Genomic DNA, 19,914 nt, shown 5'->3' on the forward strand with positions numbered 1-19,914 from the left:
CTATTGAGTTACAGATGGAGTGGCAGAACAGAGGGAAATACCAGGGGTAAATATCATCTTATTACAGAAAGTTACTGTGTCTCTATTATGTAACTCTATGTGGAAAGCACGTACCTTCTTCGATGCTGCACAAACTCGGTGTTGAATTTCAGAAGTCTGTCAGAACAAATGTGAGAGCGTGTGTGGTGTCACCTACTGTTGTTCTGTCTGTCAGGCTTTCCCCATTATCTAAGGGGGCGAGGAATGCAAAGAATTTGCACCGTTTTGACACAATGTCGCGTTCTGGCTCACGTAAATGGAAGGAAATGTATTCTTGGCCTACTGAAATGTAGCATTGTCTGGACTACTTGCTGTGCGTGGGACTTTCAGTAGTCATTGCCAAAAGAGGAAACCAATGAGCAACCTTTGCCAGGGACCTTTAGGTGTTTAGGTGTAATAATTGATAAGTAATCTGTAACTTCGTCACGCATTGGTTGAGAGAGATTAATAATCAGCTTGGGTGGTACTTGTGTGACCGACTGCCCTGTTTCAAAGTTGACTTCAGGCTGATTACCAGTTCCTATCAAGACAATATACAAATAGCAAAATAAAAGCTTTAAGATAATTGAATAAATCTGACTTTGATTGGAGTCAATTATTTTTATTTCTCTTTTGGGAGTTATTTTGTCCTAATATGCTGTTTATAGCAGAGCTCGAGAATTAGATTTTTTTTTTTTTTTGGGAAGTGCAGCTAAACCGTAATTTGTTAACTTTAAACATTTAGCATCTTCCTTCCACCCTTTTGTCCGGTGCTTTTAATGTGTACCTTTTTTTCACCTGTTGTCCATCCATCATCTTTCCCCTCCACTATTGGCACCCAGAGTGCTCATTCAGTGAATGGTTCTTCACACGGAAGGTTTTCACTATGATCTGTAAGTTTCCTCAATGGGAACCATATCCAAGCCACCAGTGCTGCACCTTCAACACAGCACACCCTTTGTACTTTATCATGGAACCCAGAGCTTGTATCATTTAAATCAGAGCCTGTTGGAGCTGCTTGTCTGAGGTACTGCCTCCTGAGCAGTGTCCCCAAGTGACCTCCAATATTTATTTTCACACTTAACAGCCATTTTATTAGGTGCACCTGTTCATTAATGGAAACAGCCTTTTCCTCCACGCAGCAAATCATGTGTCTGTAACTCAATATGTAAAGCATGCAGACATGGGCAAAGAGGTTCAATTTTTTTTGTCAAACCAAATATTTTAATGGAAATGATTTGAAAGAAAATCAGCTGTAAAGTGTTCATTTTTGCCTAATTTTAAGGGGAATACAATACAGATTACTCATCAGTATGGCTGGGTGTCACGGAAAATATTGGCTGAAGTCGCGGAGCAGTTGAAAATCATATAAAACTGAAAAAAAAGTCAAAGAAATCACAGTTTTTTTTTTCATTCATTAAATTAATTAATAGATCTCAGGTGCGGCACTGGGAAATAATTGAAATAACATGCATGCCGGTAGCAACAGTAACAAGTGATTGAAATAATTTTAAAAAATCAATGAGCTATTATGGACAGCCTATGAGCGATAGTTAGGTGCATTTAATTTGCTTAATTCAGTCCAACACAGAAAGAAAGAGCGTACTTTTCTGCCTTTAATTCACCAGAACGTTGTTAGAAATAGAGCACATTCAAATTGAATTACTGATGTAAAGCCCTGTTACTGTGTGCCTTTTTTTTATTTCCTAAAAGTTTGTATTGGTAAAAGGGGTTTGAGTCTCTGATAAGCCCCTGCTGTCCCGTAATGGGGGAAGAGCTTGATATCAACACTGTTGATAGGGGCTGTCAAACATCTGATAGCAACAACTGACAAGAGCGAGAATCTTGATCACAGAACATTCCAGAATCTGTATAGATTGTGACACTTTGGTTCTTCCAGCATTTGGCAATAGGCTATTGTTAAAAAGCGCAGTAATGCAATTGGCTACATTAAGGTTGACAATTACCAACCACAAACTGCCAAAAAAAATCACAGAAAGCACTAAAAATGGTGGAAATATTTGAAATAGTAAAAAATGGGGAAAGTCACAGAATTCATGAGACCTGCGACTTCTGTGACAAATGCCTCGCATTACTGATCCCTGTACTAATCCCCATATTCATTATATAAAATTATTTTTTATCATTATCATGCTATATTATGCAGTCTATTTTGTAAGGTTGTCAGAAAGCACACATCACCTCGAGCTGGTTCCACGAGCATGACAGTGACCTCAATTCATTCCGATGTCCTGCACAGTCCCCAGATCACAATCCAATAGAGCACCATTGATATGCTGTGGAATGAGAGGTTTGTAGTATGAACGCAGGACTGAAAGATATGCAGGTACTGCATGATGCTATCGAATTAGCATCAAATCAGACCCAAATCCCTAAGGAATGTTTGCAGTAATTTTTTTCATTCATGCTGCAAATAATTCAGCCTGCAAAAAGGGGGTTTTACCCGGTGGTAGTCAGTTGTACCTAAAAAAGTGGCCACTGAGTGTAGATAAGTCTATTTGACTAAGATAGTGCACATTCATCAACACTGCTGTAAATGTATCAGTCTTAGCCAGCTGGCTAACATTCAACTGTAGTGCCTGGCAGGTAACAATTAAAAGGTTAGGGGGGAAAAATAGACATATAGGCAAAAACACGTGCTACAAGTTAACATAGAAGCAGACAGCAGGCTACAGTGTAATGCAGGCAGCTAAAACAGGCATGCAAAAAAATAAAAAGACTAGCATGTTGCATGCAAACAAGCAACATACAACTATATGTAACAATCAACATGACCATATATTTAATTAAAAAATAAATAAATAAAAATAAAAATCAGGGGTGGGCATTGCACTAGGCTATTTGTATACGGTCTATGGAACGAGCAAAGCCTAACCATTTTGGGAATGTAGAAATCTTGCCTGGAAAGAACTGCTTGGGAAACAGGACATCAGGTCAGCCTAGTCAAAAATGCAAAAATGTTATCTCTGACTGCTCTTTAAGACTAACTTGACCCTGAAATAAAAAAAATGTCACTTGTTAAACTTGTTTTGCACGCTAACTGCCAGCTGCCGTAAACATAGCAAACAACAGGTCAATGTCATCTTTTATGTCGTTACGAGGTACAAGGAACAAAGTGACAAAAGGATGGTGAAAAATTTATTTGCGTGAATGTATAAAAATAACATAAATACATGAAGTTAAAAGGTTAATACTCTACCCTACATACATTTCAAGACACTGCAGTTACCAAATACCACTATTCCTGTAGAATGAACCCTTACAACGTGGTAATCCTTCGGCATAGGCTATATTTCCCCCCAATTTTGGCACTTACAACGTGTAACCCATTAATAAATATTTAAACAGTTTCATTTTTTAATGTTTCATTTTTTTTTAAAGCCAACATGCCTTGTGGTGGTGTCTAGAAGACTTGACAAAACAAGATTTTACAGAACTTTACATTCTAAATGTAGCTAAAAATATTTTATAGCCTACATCCCAATGCCTTGTGGTGGTGTCTTGAAGACTTGACAAAAAAGATTCTACAGAACTTTACATTCTAAATGTAGCTAAACATGGGGAGACAATGCACTGAGTTGACAGCGGCTGTAAAGCTGGGCCGACCACAGTCTCTGTCACCAAGCCACCGCCTATGCTGTATTGTGAGCCAGGAAAAACCCTGTCTTGCCTAATATATTTCTGTGTTGATAAAGGAATCTTATATGCTCTTCAGAGAAGATGTTGTAACATTCATTGTGTCTGTTTGACAGTGTTGAATTTCATCACAGACTGGAAAAAAAATGTGGACCGAGTCACGCATTGACTTCCATGGGCTTGGTGGAAAGTGTTTTGAAAGCGCAGAAGTGCAGTTTTTTGCACACTGCGATGTTGTACAATTTGGAGAGAGACTGCACAGTAGGGATAAAGGGGACCCTTATAACGGCATGAAGTCCGGTCTAGTCCGGGTCGTCCACTAAGCGCGTGAGATACAGCGACTCGGCAATGACGCAAACTGTCCCGGATTCATCGACAAAAAATATTTAGATATTGCCCGAATAACACAAAACATGTAACAAATCTGCACATGCGAAGACATTAGATTAAAAAAAAAAACACGTATTGTGACTACATTTTGTTGTAGGAAATCCCAAGAGGGGTGGGGCTGTTTCTGGAACCACCACTTCTGGCACCAACAATTGTACCACAGCCTCTGTTGCTTAGACCACCGGTCTTGCTCATTTTAATATCTGGTCAAACAACAACTAAACCTCTTCACCATGACTGCATGCTTTATATATTGAGTTGGAGCCACATGATTGACCGTTTGGAGGAGCAGGCTATTTCCATTAACAACCAGGTATACCTAATAAAGTGGCTGGTGAGTTTATATATGAATACTGAGAGAAAGGGGAGAGGAGGGGACTTCCAATCGAGGTCAATCGAGGTTAGATAAGCGGCTCCAGTAAGCACAAGGAGCAAGCTATTTGCGTTATTGAGCAGGTGTAACTAATAAAGTGGTAATAAATACACATCACTGTGTTGTCAGCATATATTTGCAACTCATTTCCAGGAGGACACACTTGGGGCACAGTCATTGAAGTAAATACTAAACAGGACAGGTCCTAGAATTGAACCCAGTGGGACCCCAACCATATAGCTGATTGTATCATTACTTCTGGATTTGCGCAAAACTATTTTTTATGCATCTATAAATGATTCAAATTATGAGTTCAAAAACAATAGGATTTTAAGTTATAAAGACATAGGTGTGCATTTTATGTGCAAGAATTATGCATTACGCATGACACACCCTGCTCAGAGAGGAGCGAAGATTTGCCCTAAATGAGACTAAGAGACTAATCTGGTAAACCTCATGAAATTATGATTGTGATTTTCTTCCTGTTACGGGTTGGTATGATGACGATATGGACTTCAGTTTTGTGCTGCTAATCTCTATTAAACTTCCCGGCATCATAATCGTGCAACACCCTCAATAAGGAAATGCAGACACCTCTGGACCTGGCTCACCTCTGACTCTGTTAATGAGGATTCTTATCAACCTTACCGTCCGCAACAGGCTGTTACAAGAATACCCGCACCAGTGAAGGAAAATCGTTATGGCCTTTGATAAGAAATAACTTTTTACAGTTTACAAAAACGAAAGTGTATTACCGAATGTAAACAGGAGCTGAACCTCTCCTGTGGATTACTTAGGCTCAACTAATTTCATTATCTGTGCTTTTCTTTAACTGACAGAAGATTCATGCACTCAGAAGGCTCTTTGTCAGGGATAAATGGTTTCTCCTCACAGTTCAGGATGAACTGAAGGACTTATTGCGGCCGGGCAAGCGAATCACAACAATTTAAAACAATCAGGAATGACAACAGGCTACAGCAAATAATGTCTAGATGTCCAGGTCGACTACATAATGGAACATCATGGGCAACGCATGTGGAACGCCACATCCCATTGACCTCCCGCCCCCTCCCACCTCCACCTCCCAAGGTCAACGACCTAACAGCTTAATCTTCCCATCATTGGTTCAAAAAAATCCAGTCAATATACGCCCTCAGAACTTACAGCAAGGATGGAAGGTCAGCGTTTGAGTAGGAAGTAGGAAGAAGGAAGTTATTTAACTGCAGTTTACCTCAACTGTGACGGGACAGGGAGGCTGAGGGGCGGGCTCTGCGGGATATAAATAAAGGTCAAAATGATGCAGACAGAGCAAGACATCTGAACCTTTCCACAAGAAGGCCGTACACAAGAGCGACTCGAAGTTACAGGTAAAGAGCTCTTCTGTCTCTTCTCCTGACCGCCCTTCTCTTTGGACTGCCACCTGCTGATCCTATTTTTTTTTTTTTGTTTGTTTGTTTGCAATGTTGCCATTATTGTTGTATGCAGCTGTACATTTGAGAAAGACATCCGATAGATGTTCTCGAGCATTTCAAATTAAAACTGGTAGCAAAAGTGTTACAGAGATATAATAATTTTGCTAAGCTGCTTAGCGGTAGAAGTCTGGGAAGAATAATTCGGTTTTAGAATAATTCCAATAATATTGGGTTTTATATTAATTGTGTTTGCATGTCAGCTTTAAATGTACAGCATATTTCAGTTAGAGGCTTTAGATATTTTACAATACTAAACATACTGCACTGCCGCCTTTGAGCTGATATATTTCTCACAGTGGTGACAGTTTGTCTGTGGCCCTGAGTCTTGGAATGCAGTAACTGATGTACAGGCTCTCTCTTGGCCTTTCAGAGATGAATCGTGCTCCATGCTTCCTGGCGTTGGGGCTGTGCCTGGCTTTCTCCTACCAACTTTCTGCAGGTGAGCGAGCCCACACAAGGACGATGTGCTCAGGAGACAAATTAACACACCACAAAGAGCGTCAAACACCAGCTTAGACACAAACACTTCCAAATACCACCATAAAATGATTTCATATATAATAAAATGACTCCTTTAAACACATTCCACCAGTTACAAATGTAAAATCCCACAAAATCAATGTTTTTTTTTAATAAGCTCAGTGCAATGTCCAATGAGTCTGAATTGTGCATGCTGTACCCAGCACTAGCCAGGAATGCTAATGCATAACTTGGAATAGACGGTCAGAGCTCCAAGGTGATTGGCTGAAGTATGTGCATGTTGTTTGCAGAAGAGAGTCTGGGGAGACCGTTCATTCTGCATGCTCTGGAGGATGCAAAGAGGACTGTCGATGAAGCCTACAAATACTCACGAATAGAGTAAGCGCACAAGACTCTCTCACTGTCATTTCACACTGTAGTGTGTTTGTGTGGATTCGAGTGTGTGTGTGTGTGTGTGTGTGTGTGTGTGTTCTCTTCCTCCCAGTGATGAGCCAGGTATGTGGCTGTCCATAACTCTGTGCCTCTCTCTGTCTGTCTGTCTGTCCCTGACAGGAGTCTGTCCCGTGTGCAGAAGGGGTCGGCCAGCCCTGCAGATGTTCTGCGTCTGCTGAAGCAGCCGGCCCGGGACACACGCTCAGCAGTGCGAGCTGCAGACTACATGGACTACACTCTCACACTGATCCAGCAGAGGGCGCACCACCTGCACAAACGCTCGCTCAATGCTACAGGTCTGAGACACACTCACAGTCACACATGCAAACACACACATACCCGCACGGATGCACACACACCCACAGACAAACATACACACACACACACAGACATACACACACACACACACACACAAACACACAGACAGACATACACACACACACATACACACACACACGCAAACATACACACACATACACACACACACACACAAACACACAGACAGACCACCTCTCATTCCCATAAGCTCACAGAATCTCTCTCTTTTTCTCTCTCCCTCAGATCTGCTCACCCCTGATGAACTGGGCACCATCGCCCGTCTGACAGGCTGTGCAGCTCGAGTTCGGCCCCCGTCCTGCCGCACCACCCCACAGATCAACACGTACAGAACTGCCACTAGCGTCTGCAACAACCTGTGAGTGACATGCTTCCTTCTAGACCTCTAGGCCCCTACAGCCCACACAAGGTCTGATAATTCAAAAGTGAATTCCAATTTAGCCATTTAAAAAAATTTATTTATCCTTTTCATTTATTTTTCAGGAAAAACCCTCGGCGTGGGGCCTCCAACACGCCCTTCACCCGCTGGCTGCCCCCTAAATACGAGGATGGGATCTCCCAACCCAAGGGATGGGACCCCAAAAGAAGCTACAATGGATTCTTACTCCCCTTGGTATTTAGAATCATTATTATTATTATTATTATTATTGGAACCCTATTGTTATTGTTATTTCTATTACAACCCTGCTACATGCAAATTAATAAGTACCTTAAATAACAAAATATGCAAATGAAGCTATGTCAGGGGGCGACATAGCTCAGGGGGTAAGAGCGGTTGTCTGGCAGTCGGAGGGTTGCCGGTTCAAACCCCGCCCTGGGTATGTCAAAGTGTCCCTGAGCAAGACACCTAACCCCTAATTGCTCTGGCGAATGCAAGGCATCAATTGTAAAGCGCTTTGGATAAAAGCGCTATATAAATGCAGTCCATTTACCATTTACCATTTAATTGCTGTTTGCAACTATTATTATTATTATTATTATTATTTTTACTTATGTACCTATACCTATGCTATTGAAACCATTCTAAAGAGTCTTAAGGTACTTGCTAAAAATTATGATACATATTCAAACTTAAAATGAGACAGTACTGTAAGTCATCCCCATCATTCTTTATACCATCTGCATTCTTCCACTCACCTTTCCTCTCTTTCTCAAGGTGAGAGAGGTCTCCAATCGGATTCTGACCACAGTGAACGAAGGCGTGGAGAATGACCAGGTCTTCACTCACCTGGTGACCATCTTTGGCCAGTGGAACGATCACGACCTGTCCTTCACCCCACACTCCCCCAGCATCCGTTCCTTCAGCAACGGCATCAACTGCGACGCGACCTGTGAGCAGGCTAACCCCTGCTTCCCCATTCTGGTCAGTGCTCTACACCATCTACACCAGAGGGGGCCAACCCAGGTCCTGGGGAGCCGCAGGGTCTGCTGGTTTTTGTTTTAACTTAATTGATCAATTGAAGTAGTTGATTACACAGTTAACTCAACTCACCTTTTATTTTTGGTTTTTCTTTGGTCTAAATGGTCAGCAGCTCCACAGAACCAGGGTTGGCCACCTTCTCTACTACACAATGTCTCTTCTCTTTCATTCTTCTGTCCTCTCCCTCTTCATATCCATCACTAACGGCTTCCCTCCATTTTAACTCCACATATTCGCTGTTGTTTTAACAAGATTCTATGTCCCCCATCTTGTGTCTGATACATGCGTGTTTATAAACCGAAATTAATCTCCGCTCCAAACCCCTCTCTGTCTGTCATCAGATCCCGAAGCAGGACCCCCGCTTCGGCGCAAATTCCAAAACCTGCCTCCCGTTCTTCCGCTCCGCCCCGGCGTGTGGGACGGGGAGCACGGGTTTCATCTTCGGGGCAAACAATGTGCTGGAGCAGATCAACTCCCTGACGGCCTACCTGGACGTGGGGCAGGTGTACGGCTCGGAGGACGTGCTGGCCCGGGACCTGCGTGACCTCACCAACGACGGGGGCTTGCTGCGCGTCAACCAGAGATTCAACGACAGCGGCAGGGAGCACCTGCCCTTCACCAACATGAAGCCCAACATGTGCGCGACTCGCCAGAAAGTCACCAACACTTCTGGACTGGAAGAGGTGCCATGCTTCGTAGCAGGTGAGAACCAATGGAGTCCGAGGAGAAGGGTAGTGGACAGGTTGTAATAAGAGGCTCAAATGTCAGGAGACAGTTTTAGACATTGCTTTACTGCCATTTAGCAGACATTCTTTTCCTGAGTGACTTACACAATTTAGCTATTTGTTTTTCAATCACTTGGATATATACTGAAGTAACCAGGTTAAATAACTTGCTCTAGGGTACTACGGCAATGCCCTCCTTGGGAATCAAACCTGCACCCTTTGGGATAAGAGCACAGTTATTTTATACTGGTACTCACTGCTCTGGTATAACATGGTGATGCAACATCAAATCAAAGTAATATTACATTTCAGATCAGTTACATTTAAGCATCTGGAAGGTTCTGTAAATGGCCCTCTTGTTGTTGTGAAGCGGTGGGCGTGGAGGCGCTCTGAAGCTCTAGGTGAGGCTGCTAAGGCCTCCATTTTGCGCCCTCTTGCAGGCGACGTTCGCGTGGATGAGAACATCGGCCTCACCTCCCTGCACACGCTGTTCCTACGTGAGCACAACCGCCTGGCGCGGGCACTGCGCCAGCTCAACCCGCACTGGAGCAGCGAGACGCTCTACCAGGAGGCGCGCAAGATCATGGGCGGCTACCATCAGGTAACAGCGCCACCAGGGGGCGCCACATGTACAGGTCTCAGTATAGCAATCACATGGGGTCTATTTAGATTTGGACTACATCCTCAATATTTCCCAGTGGGTCAATCTGGGGCTTTTTAACGTGCTTTCCTGTGCCCTCCAGGTACTCGTGTTCCGGGATTACCTCCGGCACATCGTCGGCCCTGACGAGTTGTCACGCCGACTCTCCACCTACCCCGGCTACGATGAGAACGTGGACCCCACCATCTCCAACGTCTTCGCCACGGCTGCCTACCGCTTCGCCCACCTCGCCATCCAGCCCTTCATGTTCCGACTGGACGAGAACTACAACGAGCACCCGCAGTTCCCCAGCGTGCCGCTGTACGAAGCTTTCTTCACCCCCTGGAGGGTGGTCTTTGAAGGTTTGTAGAAGAGCTGCCTGTCTTCTGTCTTTAGAGCGGACTCGCTGTAGACTTGAGGCACTGCATGCTGGAAATGTGGACTCCTATAGAAGTCATTAAGAAGTGATGATAAACAAGCATTAAATGAATAATGGTGACTGATGAGAACGTTCCTTTGTATGGGACACATTTTGAGGGGGGTCACCCATAAACACCCAGCTAAGGCATTTCTCCCCCACCTTTCAGGTGGGATAGACCCTCTGATTCGGGGACTGGTGGGCAGTCCCGCCAAGCTCAACACGCAGGATAACATGATGGTGGAGGCACTCCGTGATAGGCTCTTCCAGTTCACCAGTCGGCTGGCGCTGGACCTGGGTGCTCTGAACATGCAGCGCAGTCGTGACCACGGCATCCCTGGTGAGGATTATTATCAACCCCACTGCGCCTCCACCTCCCTTCCTGCCCCTGCTCTCCTCCCCAATGCACCTCCTCTGCCTCCCCCTCTCTATGCACCTCCACCCCGGTCCCTACGGCAACTCCTCTACCTACACACCCGCTCCAATACCTTGTCCAACTCGCCCCCAAAAAGTTTGCAATCTGTGTTGTGTCTCTGTGCATTTTTATTTCATCCTTCTATCACACTGTTTTAATCGCTGTGCAGTTTCACACTGTGTTAATCTCTGTGCAGTTTCACACTGTGTTAATCTATGTGCAGTTTCACACGGTGTTAATCGCTGTGCAGTTTCACACTGTTAATCTCTGTGCAGTTTCACACTGTTAATCTCTGTGCCGTTTCACACTGTGTTAATCGCTGTGCAGTTTCACACTGTGTTAATTGCTGTGCAGTTTCACACTGTGTTAATCGCTGTGCAGTTTCACACTGTGTTAATCGCTGTGCAGTTTCACACTGTGTTAATCTCTGTGCCGTTTCACACTGTGTTAATCGCTGTGCAGTTTCACACTGTGTTTATCTCTGTGCAGTTTCACACTGTGTTTATCTCTGTGCAGTTTCACACTGTGTTAATCTCTGTGCAGTTTCACACTGTGTTAACCCTTGTGCAGTTTCACACTGTATTAATCTCTGTAATTTCTGTCTGTTCCTCTGTTCACTGAAGGCTACAACGAATGGCGACGGTTCTGTGGCCTGTCAGAGCCCCAGAATGTCGAGCAGCTGGCCCAGGTTATGAACAACACAGATCTGGCTCAGCGGCTGCTGCAGCTGTACGGCACCCCCGCCAACATCGACGTGTGGCTGGGGGGCGTTGCAGAGCCCTTCGTCCCCGGGGGCCGCGTGGGGCCCCTCTTTGCCTGCCTAATCGCCAAACAGTTCCAGAACATCCGCCAGGGAGACAGGCGAGTTGGGAGTTTTTTTTTATTTTTAAATTTGGGATTTGATTGTTTGGTGGCAGTTGGCTGCTATGGTGCTATGGGGTTGTTTCTTTTGACTGCACTGTTGTTCTGAGCCAGTGCAGTCACACAGGAATATCAGCAATGTTAGTAACGTGCCCCCGATACACATTTCAGGTTATGGTGGCAAAATGAGGGCGTGTTCACCAGCAGACAGAGGGCTTCCCTGGCCAGCGTCTCATTGGCCCGCATCATCTGTGACAACACGGGCATCAGAGATGTCCCCCGCGACCCCTTCCTCTACCGCCCCCGTGGGTCCGGCTACGCCAACTGCGACAACATCCCTGCCTTTGACCTCACGCCCTGGATCGAAGCTGGTGAGTGTCCCATGCATGTCCCCCTGCACCAGACCCCACTCTCTACACCACCCACTGTACACACACACACACACACGTCCCTCTGCAACGGACCCCACTCTCTACACCACCCACTGTAGACACACACACACACACACGTCCCCCTGCACCAGACCCCACTCTCTACACCACCCACTGTACACACACACACACACACACGTCCCTCTGGAACGGACCCCAATCTCTACACCACCCACTGTACACACACACACACACACACACGTCCCTCTGCACCAGATCCCACTCTCTACACCACCCACTGTAGACACACACACACACGTCCCCCTGCACCAGACCCCACTCTCTACACCACCCACTGTACACACACACACACACGTCCCTCTGCACCAGACCCCACTCTCTACACCACCCACTGTACACACACACGTCTCTGTGCACCAGACCCCACTCACTACACCACCCACTGTAGACACACACACACGTTCCCCTGCACCAGACTCCACTTTCGATACCACCCACTGTACACACACACACACACGTCCCTCTGCACCAGACCCCACTTTCTACACCACCCACTGTAGACACACACACACACACACACGTTCCCCTGCACCAGACCCCACTTTCGACACCACCCACTGTACACACACACACACACACACACACACGTCCCTCTGCAGCAGACCCCACTTTCTACACCACCCACTGTAGACACACACACAGACACACGTTCCCCTGCACCAGACCTCACTCTCTACACCACCCACCACACCCCCGTACATACACACACACACACAGGCCCTCAGGTATTTTCCTGTCGCCTTTGTAATATTCAGTCTCTAAATATTGCAAGTGAATAAATACTAATGGTCTATTAGTATCTACTGTCTGAAGCAGTATGGTTTAAAAAATTGTAATACATGCACACATAGACACACGCACACACACACACGCACTCACACAACTTGCTGTCACCATCACTTTCTCATTTATGATGTTTGACATTACAGACCCAGATGACAACCAGATTGGTATCAGCGGATTTCAGGTTAGAGAAAAGAAGATTGTTTGCTTGCTTGCATGGCCATCGAAAGCCATGTTCATTCTCTCACCAATCAAGCCCCACACAATCTCACGTGAAATCAACCACAGCAAAATCCAATCCTGCAGTGTGTTTATCTGACGGCTCTGTTTCTCTGTTACTGTGGGCGAAGAGCATTGATTTCTAAAATGGCACAAATCCAAACTTCCTGATTGTTCCACCAGGGTTCTCTGTCCAAACACACCAAGCGAATCCAGCTCTTCCAATCAGCTGTGTGGGAAGCATTGCCTCTACTAGCAGTCATCTGTATCAATAATCAAACAGGCAGCACACAGAGACATTTTTATTTTACATTTCAGGGTCCGACCCCATCCCAGGCCCGAGGGGAGAGCCAGGAGAACGAGGTAACAGGGCATTCGATACTTCCGTCTTACTCTAGAAGGTGGTGTGCAGTTCTGTGTGTGTGCCTGCGTGCATGTGTGTGTGCGCAAGTGTTTGTTTGTGTGTGTGTGTGTGTGTGTGTGTGTGTGTGTGTATGTGCGTGTGTGTGTTTCTGTGTGTGTGTGTCTATGCGTGTCTCTATGTGCTAAACAGGTGTTTAAACTGCAACCATGTTGTATTTTCTGCAGTTAGCTAAAAGTGCTGTGTCCCTTCCCTGCCCTCCCCTACAGGTCCCCCAGGCATGAGGGGGCCCCCTGGCCCCCCCGGCCCCCCCGGTCCCCCCGGCCCCGGCATCCAGCGCTCGGCTTTCTCGGTACGCCTGGGCTACAACAACCCCGACCCCAATCAGGTCATCATCTTCCGGGAGGTCCTCTACAACGGGCAGAAGCACTACGACAACCGCACCGGCTACTTCACCTGCGCGGTGCCCGGGGTGTACCAGTTCGACTTCTTCTGCACCCTGTACCAGAACGTGGGCAACGTCGACCTGTGCCACAACGGCCGGGTGCTGCTGCACTCCCTGAGCACGCTGCAGAACGGCTACGTCACCAGCTCCGGGGGCACCATGGTGGAGCTCCGCCGGGGGGACCGGGTCTGGCTGCGGGCCAACTACGGGGGCAACGGCATGACCGCCGACAGCTACTTCTCCGGACACCTGCTCTTCACCCCGTAGATCAGACGCTCCCGCTACGCGCTTGTTTATACTCCGTGTCTAACGCGCTCGCTAAACGCACTCCGGCTCACGCGCGCCTCTCTCTCCGCGCTCTTCTCTTTTAGCCACAGCATACAGACCTACCGCGTGCACTCGTGGTAGTGGCTTTTCGGTGTTTTACGTCACCCGCGCTTCCGACTTTCACCGGTGCCGCTCTGTTCTTTCCCGATCTTTCCGGAAGCATGGCGTGAAAACGGTAGCACCTCTACCTGTAATTCCGCTCTACTGCACTAAAGAAGGAACTGAAAAGGACAGGCTTCTGCTCCTGATCCGATGCACTATTTATATATTCTCTGTTTTAAATTTAGCCTTGCTTAACCTTTATTTATACGGGATGACTGTTGCTTCTGCTGTTGAATCACCGATGCTCATGCTGCCACCCAGCAATGCTTCGCTTGACTGCCCTTAAATGGACATCTTAGATGTCAAATAAGGACTTTGCAGACACTGAATTGTCTAATCACTTTGTAAATCTTTGTGAAAATTATTATTTTTAAATATATATTTTAGAAGTTTGTTTGGATACCCTAGGCTGCTACCTTGGATTTATCTGCACAGCAAAGAAATAGTGCCTTTGTTTACACTGCAGTTTTGCAGATGGGCACACACATTCAGCTTGATTGTACAAGCTGACCTTAAATGGCTGGGAAATTTTCATCTTAAAATGGTGCCGCAACATGAAACAAGCTTGGGTCAAAACATTGAAGTGTAACGGGAACCTGAATTTAATGCCGACTCCCAACTCTATGTAAAACGTTTTGTCTTTTTTATATTCAGAAATAAAAATAATTTAAAAAGTTCTGTCCATACTTGTGACTTGACTCTTTACATGACTAATTCTACATGGTCACACATGATCGTCCACCCTCACGTAGTCCCACAAATTTGATTGGATTTCCCACAGTATGTGATGCTTCTGTGCGAGGAGACCCTTTATATTACACACAATATATTACCTAATAAGAGCAGGCGGGCCTTGATGACATGGCATCCCCAAAGTCCCAGAGGCTACATGCTAACACTTAGCCAGCTGCTGGCTGAAACATTATACTGATGCAAGTATATCATTGGCCTGACTCTAGACTTAGAACAGAGACTGGGTTCCCTCATCTCCTGTCCCATTTCCCCAAGGTTTTGACACTGTTGCTGTAAGTTTACAGACTCAGGGACCTGTGTGGTCTAGCCAACCACTGGTGTTCTGGGAAAATTGTGGGATGCTCTATTAATGGCCAAAGGGTCTATGGGAAAAGAATAAGATGTTCCTCGAAGAGGGGAGAGGAGAGGGAGACCCGTCCCCATACTGGCAAGGCAAAGTTATTATTAACTGAAGCAATTTGTGCCAAGTGGGGAAGCTCAGGTCTGACGTAGGGTTCAGGAACGTGCGGCAGACAGGTTAACTAATGAAAAATGCTTGGTCAAGTGCTTCCTCATAGGAACATCTGCAGTAACAGTCGACCCACTTCCCACTGGGGGGCAGCATTGAGTCACATTTCCTGTCAGCAGGTTTTATCGCAAGACACACAGTGAAAAAGAGGAAGCTCTACACATCCATCCATTCTCTGTGACTCTTTGCAGTACTGTATGTACGGCCATGAATTAAAATAGAGTCTTAGCATATCAAGCCGATATGCGTCCGACCTGTCCAATGTTGCCGTAACATGGGACACACTCTGGCGGCAGCACGCGTTATACTGAATGCCCTTAGCAACTGTACGCACAGATTATAGGCTAACAGTTGGTTAACCAGTTTAATAGGGTCCATTATTACAGCTAACATTCCAAATGTTTTGTACTAGCTCTTCGTGCTACACAAAACGCTTTAATCAGGCTGTAATTCTCATAGTTCGGAAATACAGACCGATAGAGTAAACCAAAATGCTTTACCTACAAAATAATAATCTAATATCTTTCTCAGACAGAATTAGCGCATTCTGTGACGCTTGTAATAAGGGTGGATATGGAGCGAATATCCTTTCCTTGCATGTAACCTACAAACGCTCACAGACAATCTGCCAAATTACCTACTGTACACCTGCGCCTTCCAGGCCACATGACCAGACCTTATAAAGGGGCTTCATTTCCACGATTCGCGAGCGCGAGAGGTGCTCTTTGTGCGTGCATGTGTTGTGAGAGAAAACAACGGACCAAACTTCTTAAGTGGAAAACTGTGCACCCTTCGGCTACGTGAGAAATTGTACTGTATTCTGTGGATTGTGGACACTCGCCCTCTTTCTTTGTTTTGCTGATTGCTTCTCTGTGGCTTTCAGGTGTACAAGGTAGAGCAGGTCTCCCTTAGCATTCACTAAACCTAAAGCACGCATTTAGATTCTCTTCTTACACATTTGGAATATCTTTAAAAGCCCCTTTCGCACACGCAAACACACTCTGTTAGTGACGGCCCCTATTGTTTCCCCTTGGGTAGAACTATCTTTTATATCGATGAAGCCTTTGTACACATTGCCCGCTTTTGCATTACACTATCCTTTTGAACTACACTACTGTCCATAGGTTCGCGGGGTTCCGGTAATGGTGGGGAGGGGGGTGGAGCTACCATCGGCTGCGCTCTTTCATGTGTTTGGAATGTGCCATTCCTATATGCACGCTGTAGTGCAGAATTGTGTTCTGTGGTCCATAGCTCAATCTATATATTTGTGAATAGCGTGTGTACAATACTAAGTATATTTAAAGTGTGGAGTATAAATATAGTGGCATTCACCAGTGTGGAGATTTATTGCACAGTCGTATCTGTATGAAGGGAACTATCTGATTAATAGCCTAATTTAATAGATACTAATAAGATTAAAACATGAAACGTTTGCTAAATTATATGGCCTAAATGTAAATGAAAACATAGCTGATAGGGTCTGCTTAGTTTGCTATCTAGGTCTAATTCAGAATGTTGGCTAACCGAGTTTAATAAGCTAGTTGAGGCAATGTAAACCTGTATAATAGCCTGTTCTTAACACCTGAACTGATAAACACATGGAAACAAGAACATGCATATATCTAAATTTCGGTTCATTGCTTCTAAGTTTAATGTGCTGTGTCAGGCAACGTCGACGATGCTTTCCTCTCATTTAGAGATTTTGCTCGTTTATGCATTCATTGATTTTTATTACGCTAAATTGATCTGCAACGATGTTTATAGCCTAATAAATACAGGCTATAGGCTTGGCTTGGACATAATTTGCGTGTATCAACCAAGTCGTCTTTCTCTTTTTTTTTTTTTACTTTGGATCACATAATCACAATTATATAACCAACGCGCGGTCAATCCGTTATTCTCAATCAGTTATTTATTAACAAAATATTTTGTTACAGGCTGTCAGTTTCGGACATTTCCCACCAGAGGGCGGAAGCTCCCCATTCCTAGTATGTCTTGTCTTTGCCTGTGTTGTGGCCTTATAGACCTCCTAACTGCTGTGTCCACAGTAGCCTATGTAATGTCTACTAAGCATGCTGTGGACATATCCAGGAATTCGCATTATAGACACTACCACTTACTATCCCTGTAACAAATTGGCCACAATTTCGCACACCCATACACGGTCCAGCCATATACTAGGTTTTGACTTGGTCTTGTTTTCCATATACTGCCTATCACTTAGTAAAACAAGACCAAGTCAAAACCTAGTATATGGCTGGACCGTGTATGGGTGTGCGAAATTGTGGCCAATTTGGGATAGTAAGTGGTAGTGTCTATAATGCGAATTCCTGGATATTAAATGTTCATCTGCAATGTGCCGGTCTGATGTGTAGTGTAACACAATTCATTCGGCCGACCAATGGTGTAACTTCATCACTCAGTCACTCAGTCACAGACATTTGTGTTTATAGGGCTGGCCCCGCTGTTGGTCCAGCCAAATATCCCATCCTAAATATACTATAGTCTATCCTAAAAACATCCTATCTTAAATGTACTATTTCCCAACCGTACTGTGGAAGTGTCGTAAGACGTTCTGCCCTTGCAGCCATGCTCACGTGTCCTTGCTGTTGTTCATTTTCAAGGAAAATGTCAGGGAAGCTGCGTTTCTTTAAGGGGTGAAAATGGTCATTTTCTTCCTGAAAAATATGCTCCTGAATATACTCAGTGAAGCATATCATCAGTATATCATCCTGCAATTTTAAGTACACTACCTTTAGAGAAATTTAGCCTACTTAACTTACTCATCCAGTGTACTCAGCAAGCATACTCAACAGGCAAGTGTTCTGATTCAGGCATGGTCCTTGGCTCTGGAGTTTTCTCTGTGCTTGGGTCCCAACTTGAACATTGTGACAACAGCCTATTCTGTGCGAAGTCCAAATCATAATCTTGTTGACAAATTAAAAATGAAAGTACAACCAACGCCTATAATTAGGTCACGCTAAAAGCTGTAAAATTATAAAGCACTGCAGAAATTAAGCATGTCTGGAGGTGGGAAGGAATGGCCACTGGGACCTTGCCACCGAAGCAAATCATTTACAGTCCGTAGGGTGATATAGTTATAGTTTTGTTTTTCCACTAACTGCAGGTGAGTGGAAGATGCAACTTGGTAAACTTTGTTCAGCTCTAGCAAATGAGCGAGTTTTGGCCTCTGGGCCTTAGACTGACCCCTGGTATTAAGCAATGTGGAAAAAATACATTCCACTCACATTTTTTTTATCGTTTTCATTCTACGACAGATTGTCCTAGAAATGGGGACTCCAGTCTGTTCACAAAAATAAATAAGTAAATAAGTAGTGTGAAAAGGGACAAAAACGTGTTACGTAAGACAGCCTTGTAAAATGCCCTAGGGTGCATCTTTTCACAAAACTGCTCTTTTTTTTTTTTTTTTTTGCTGTAAACCTGCCAAAACTTTTAACGGCTATCTACTTCGAGGAGAGTGTCCCTAAATATCAAGTCGAAACTTTAAGAATGTTTTTTTTTTTTTTGCGCGGCACGCTGAACGCGGCACTTTGCGCTGAGCGCGTTGTCTGGGTATGTTGGGTTGGGAAGGGCGGAAGGAGGCCGTTTCCAGCACATTCTCTCCACTACTCCGTTTCCCCTTTAGCCACCACTAGATGGCGCCAGAAAATAATGTGGGAATTTCGATTATGCGCCGTCTTCCGGCATTCCAACTTGCGTCGTTTGTGTCCTTTCGGTCAGTGTAGCCGTAGCTAAAAAGACGTGTGGAAATATTATTTCCCTTATTGGTTTTCATCCCACAAAATAGTTGCAGGTCAATTTGTAGTCGTATCAGGCAAAATATTACGAGTAGATGACGCCATGCATCACATTGGTCCATATTAATTTTGATTTCGCTTTCAGTTTCATATTTTCTCTCTTTTCCTTGAGGAGAATTGAAAGCTGTGCTTTGTAACGGTGCTGACATTGGGGAAATTGATTTAATTGCGGTGTATCCTCGAGTGGATGGCTCAGTTTGTCGGCTGTAGGCAGTAAACGCCTATGGTGAAGGGCTCCCGTGAGTATGAGGATGGCGAAGCACTGATATCATTCAAACTGTCGGCGTGATTTAATAGAGACCTTGCTGAGCTATCAGACCTGCTATTACAGTAGTGCCACCCCCCCCCCCCCCCAAACGTTACTTACCCCTATTCATAAAAAAAATTTAAAAAAATCTGTCGCAACCTACCTTGAAAACCAACACACAGTTAAAGCTGCTTGGTGTTCCTGTAACAGGAGTTGAGATTTAACATTTATTTGCACTTGCGCTTCAGTTAATGCGCGTTTC

At 44.9% G+C, this 19,914-nt stretch overlaps 1 protein-coding gene across 3 annotated transcripts; it reads left to right on the forward strand.

The window, feature by feature from the left end:
- The first annotated feature begins 5,731 nt into the window (after nucleotides 1-5,731).
- LOC118212145 (eosinophil peroxidase-like) lies at nucleotides 5,732-15,012 on the forward strand. Of its 3 annotated transcripts, XM_035389779.1 has the most exons (16): nucleotides 5,732-5,805; nucleotides 6,281-6,349; nucleotides 6,681-6,768; nucleotides 6,943-7,118; nucleotides 7,384-7,516; nucleotides 7,642-7,771; nucleotides 8,315-8,521; nucleotides 8,920-9,280; nucleotides 9,744-9,904; nucleotides 10,047-10,305; nucleotides 10,531-10,701; nucleotides 11,400-11,637; nucleotides 11,809-12,008; nucleotides 13,019-13,056; nucleotides 13,410-13,454; nucleotides 13,722-13,813. In XM_035389779.1, exons 2-16 carry the CDS (start codon nucleotides 6,283-6,285, stop codon nucleotides 13,734-13,736), a joined length of 2,289 nt encoding a protein of 762 aa, XP_035245670.1. In that variant the 5' UTR covers nucleotides 5,732-5,805; nucleotides 6,281-6,282; the 3' UTR covers nucleotides 13,737-13,813. The 3 variants fall into 3 exon arrangements, with proteins under 3 accessions (XP_035245670.1, XP_035245668.1, XP_035245669.1); XM_035389777.1 differs by lacking the exon at nucleotides 13,019-13,056 and having other exon boundaries at nucleotides 13,722-15,012; XM_035389778.1 differs by lacking the exons at nucleotides 13,410-13,454; nucleotides 13,722-13,813 and having other exon boundaries at nucleotides 13,019-13,403.
- Nucleotides 15,013-19,914: the final 4,902 nt, after the last annotated feature.

Source organism: Anguilla anguilla, chromosome 14 (assembly GCF_013347855.1).
Source record: "Anguilla anguilla isolate fAngAng1 chromosome 14, fAngAng1.pri, whole genome shotgun sequence".
In the NCBI taxonomy this organism is placed as follows: domain Eukaryota; kingdom Metazoa; phylum Chordata; class Actinopteri; order Anguilliformes; family Anguillidae; genus Anguilla; species Anguilla anguilla.

Excerpts from the sequence above, each read along its gene's own strand:
- LOC118212145 (XM_035389777.1), top strand. The coding sequence starts at position 6,283 with ATGAATCGTGCTCCATGCTTCCTGGCGTTGGGGCTGTGCCTGGCTTTC. Across the intron at positions 7,517-7,641 it reads ACTAGCGTCTGCAACAACCT|GAAAAACCCTCGGCGTGGGG; the intron begins GTGAGTGACATG and ends TTTATTTTTCAG. Across the intron at positions 10,702-11,399 it reads TCGTGACCACGGCATCCCTG|GCTACAACGAATGGCGACGG; the intron begins GTGAGGATTATT and ends TGTTCACTGAAG.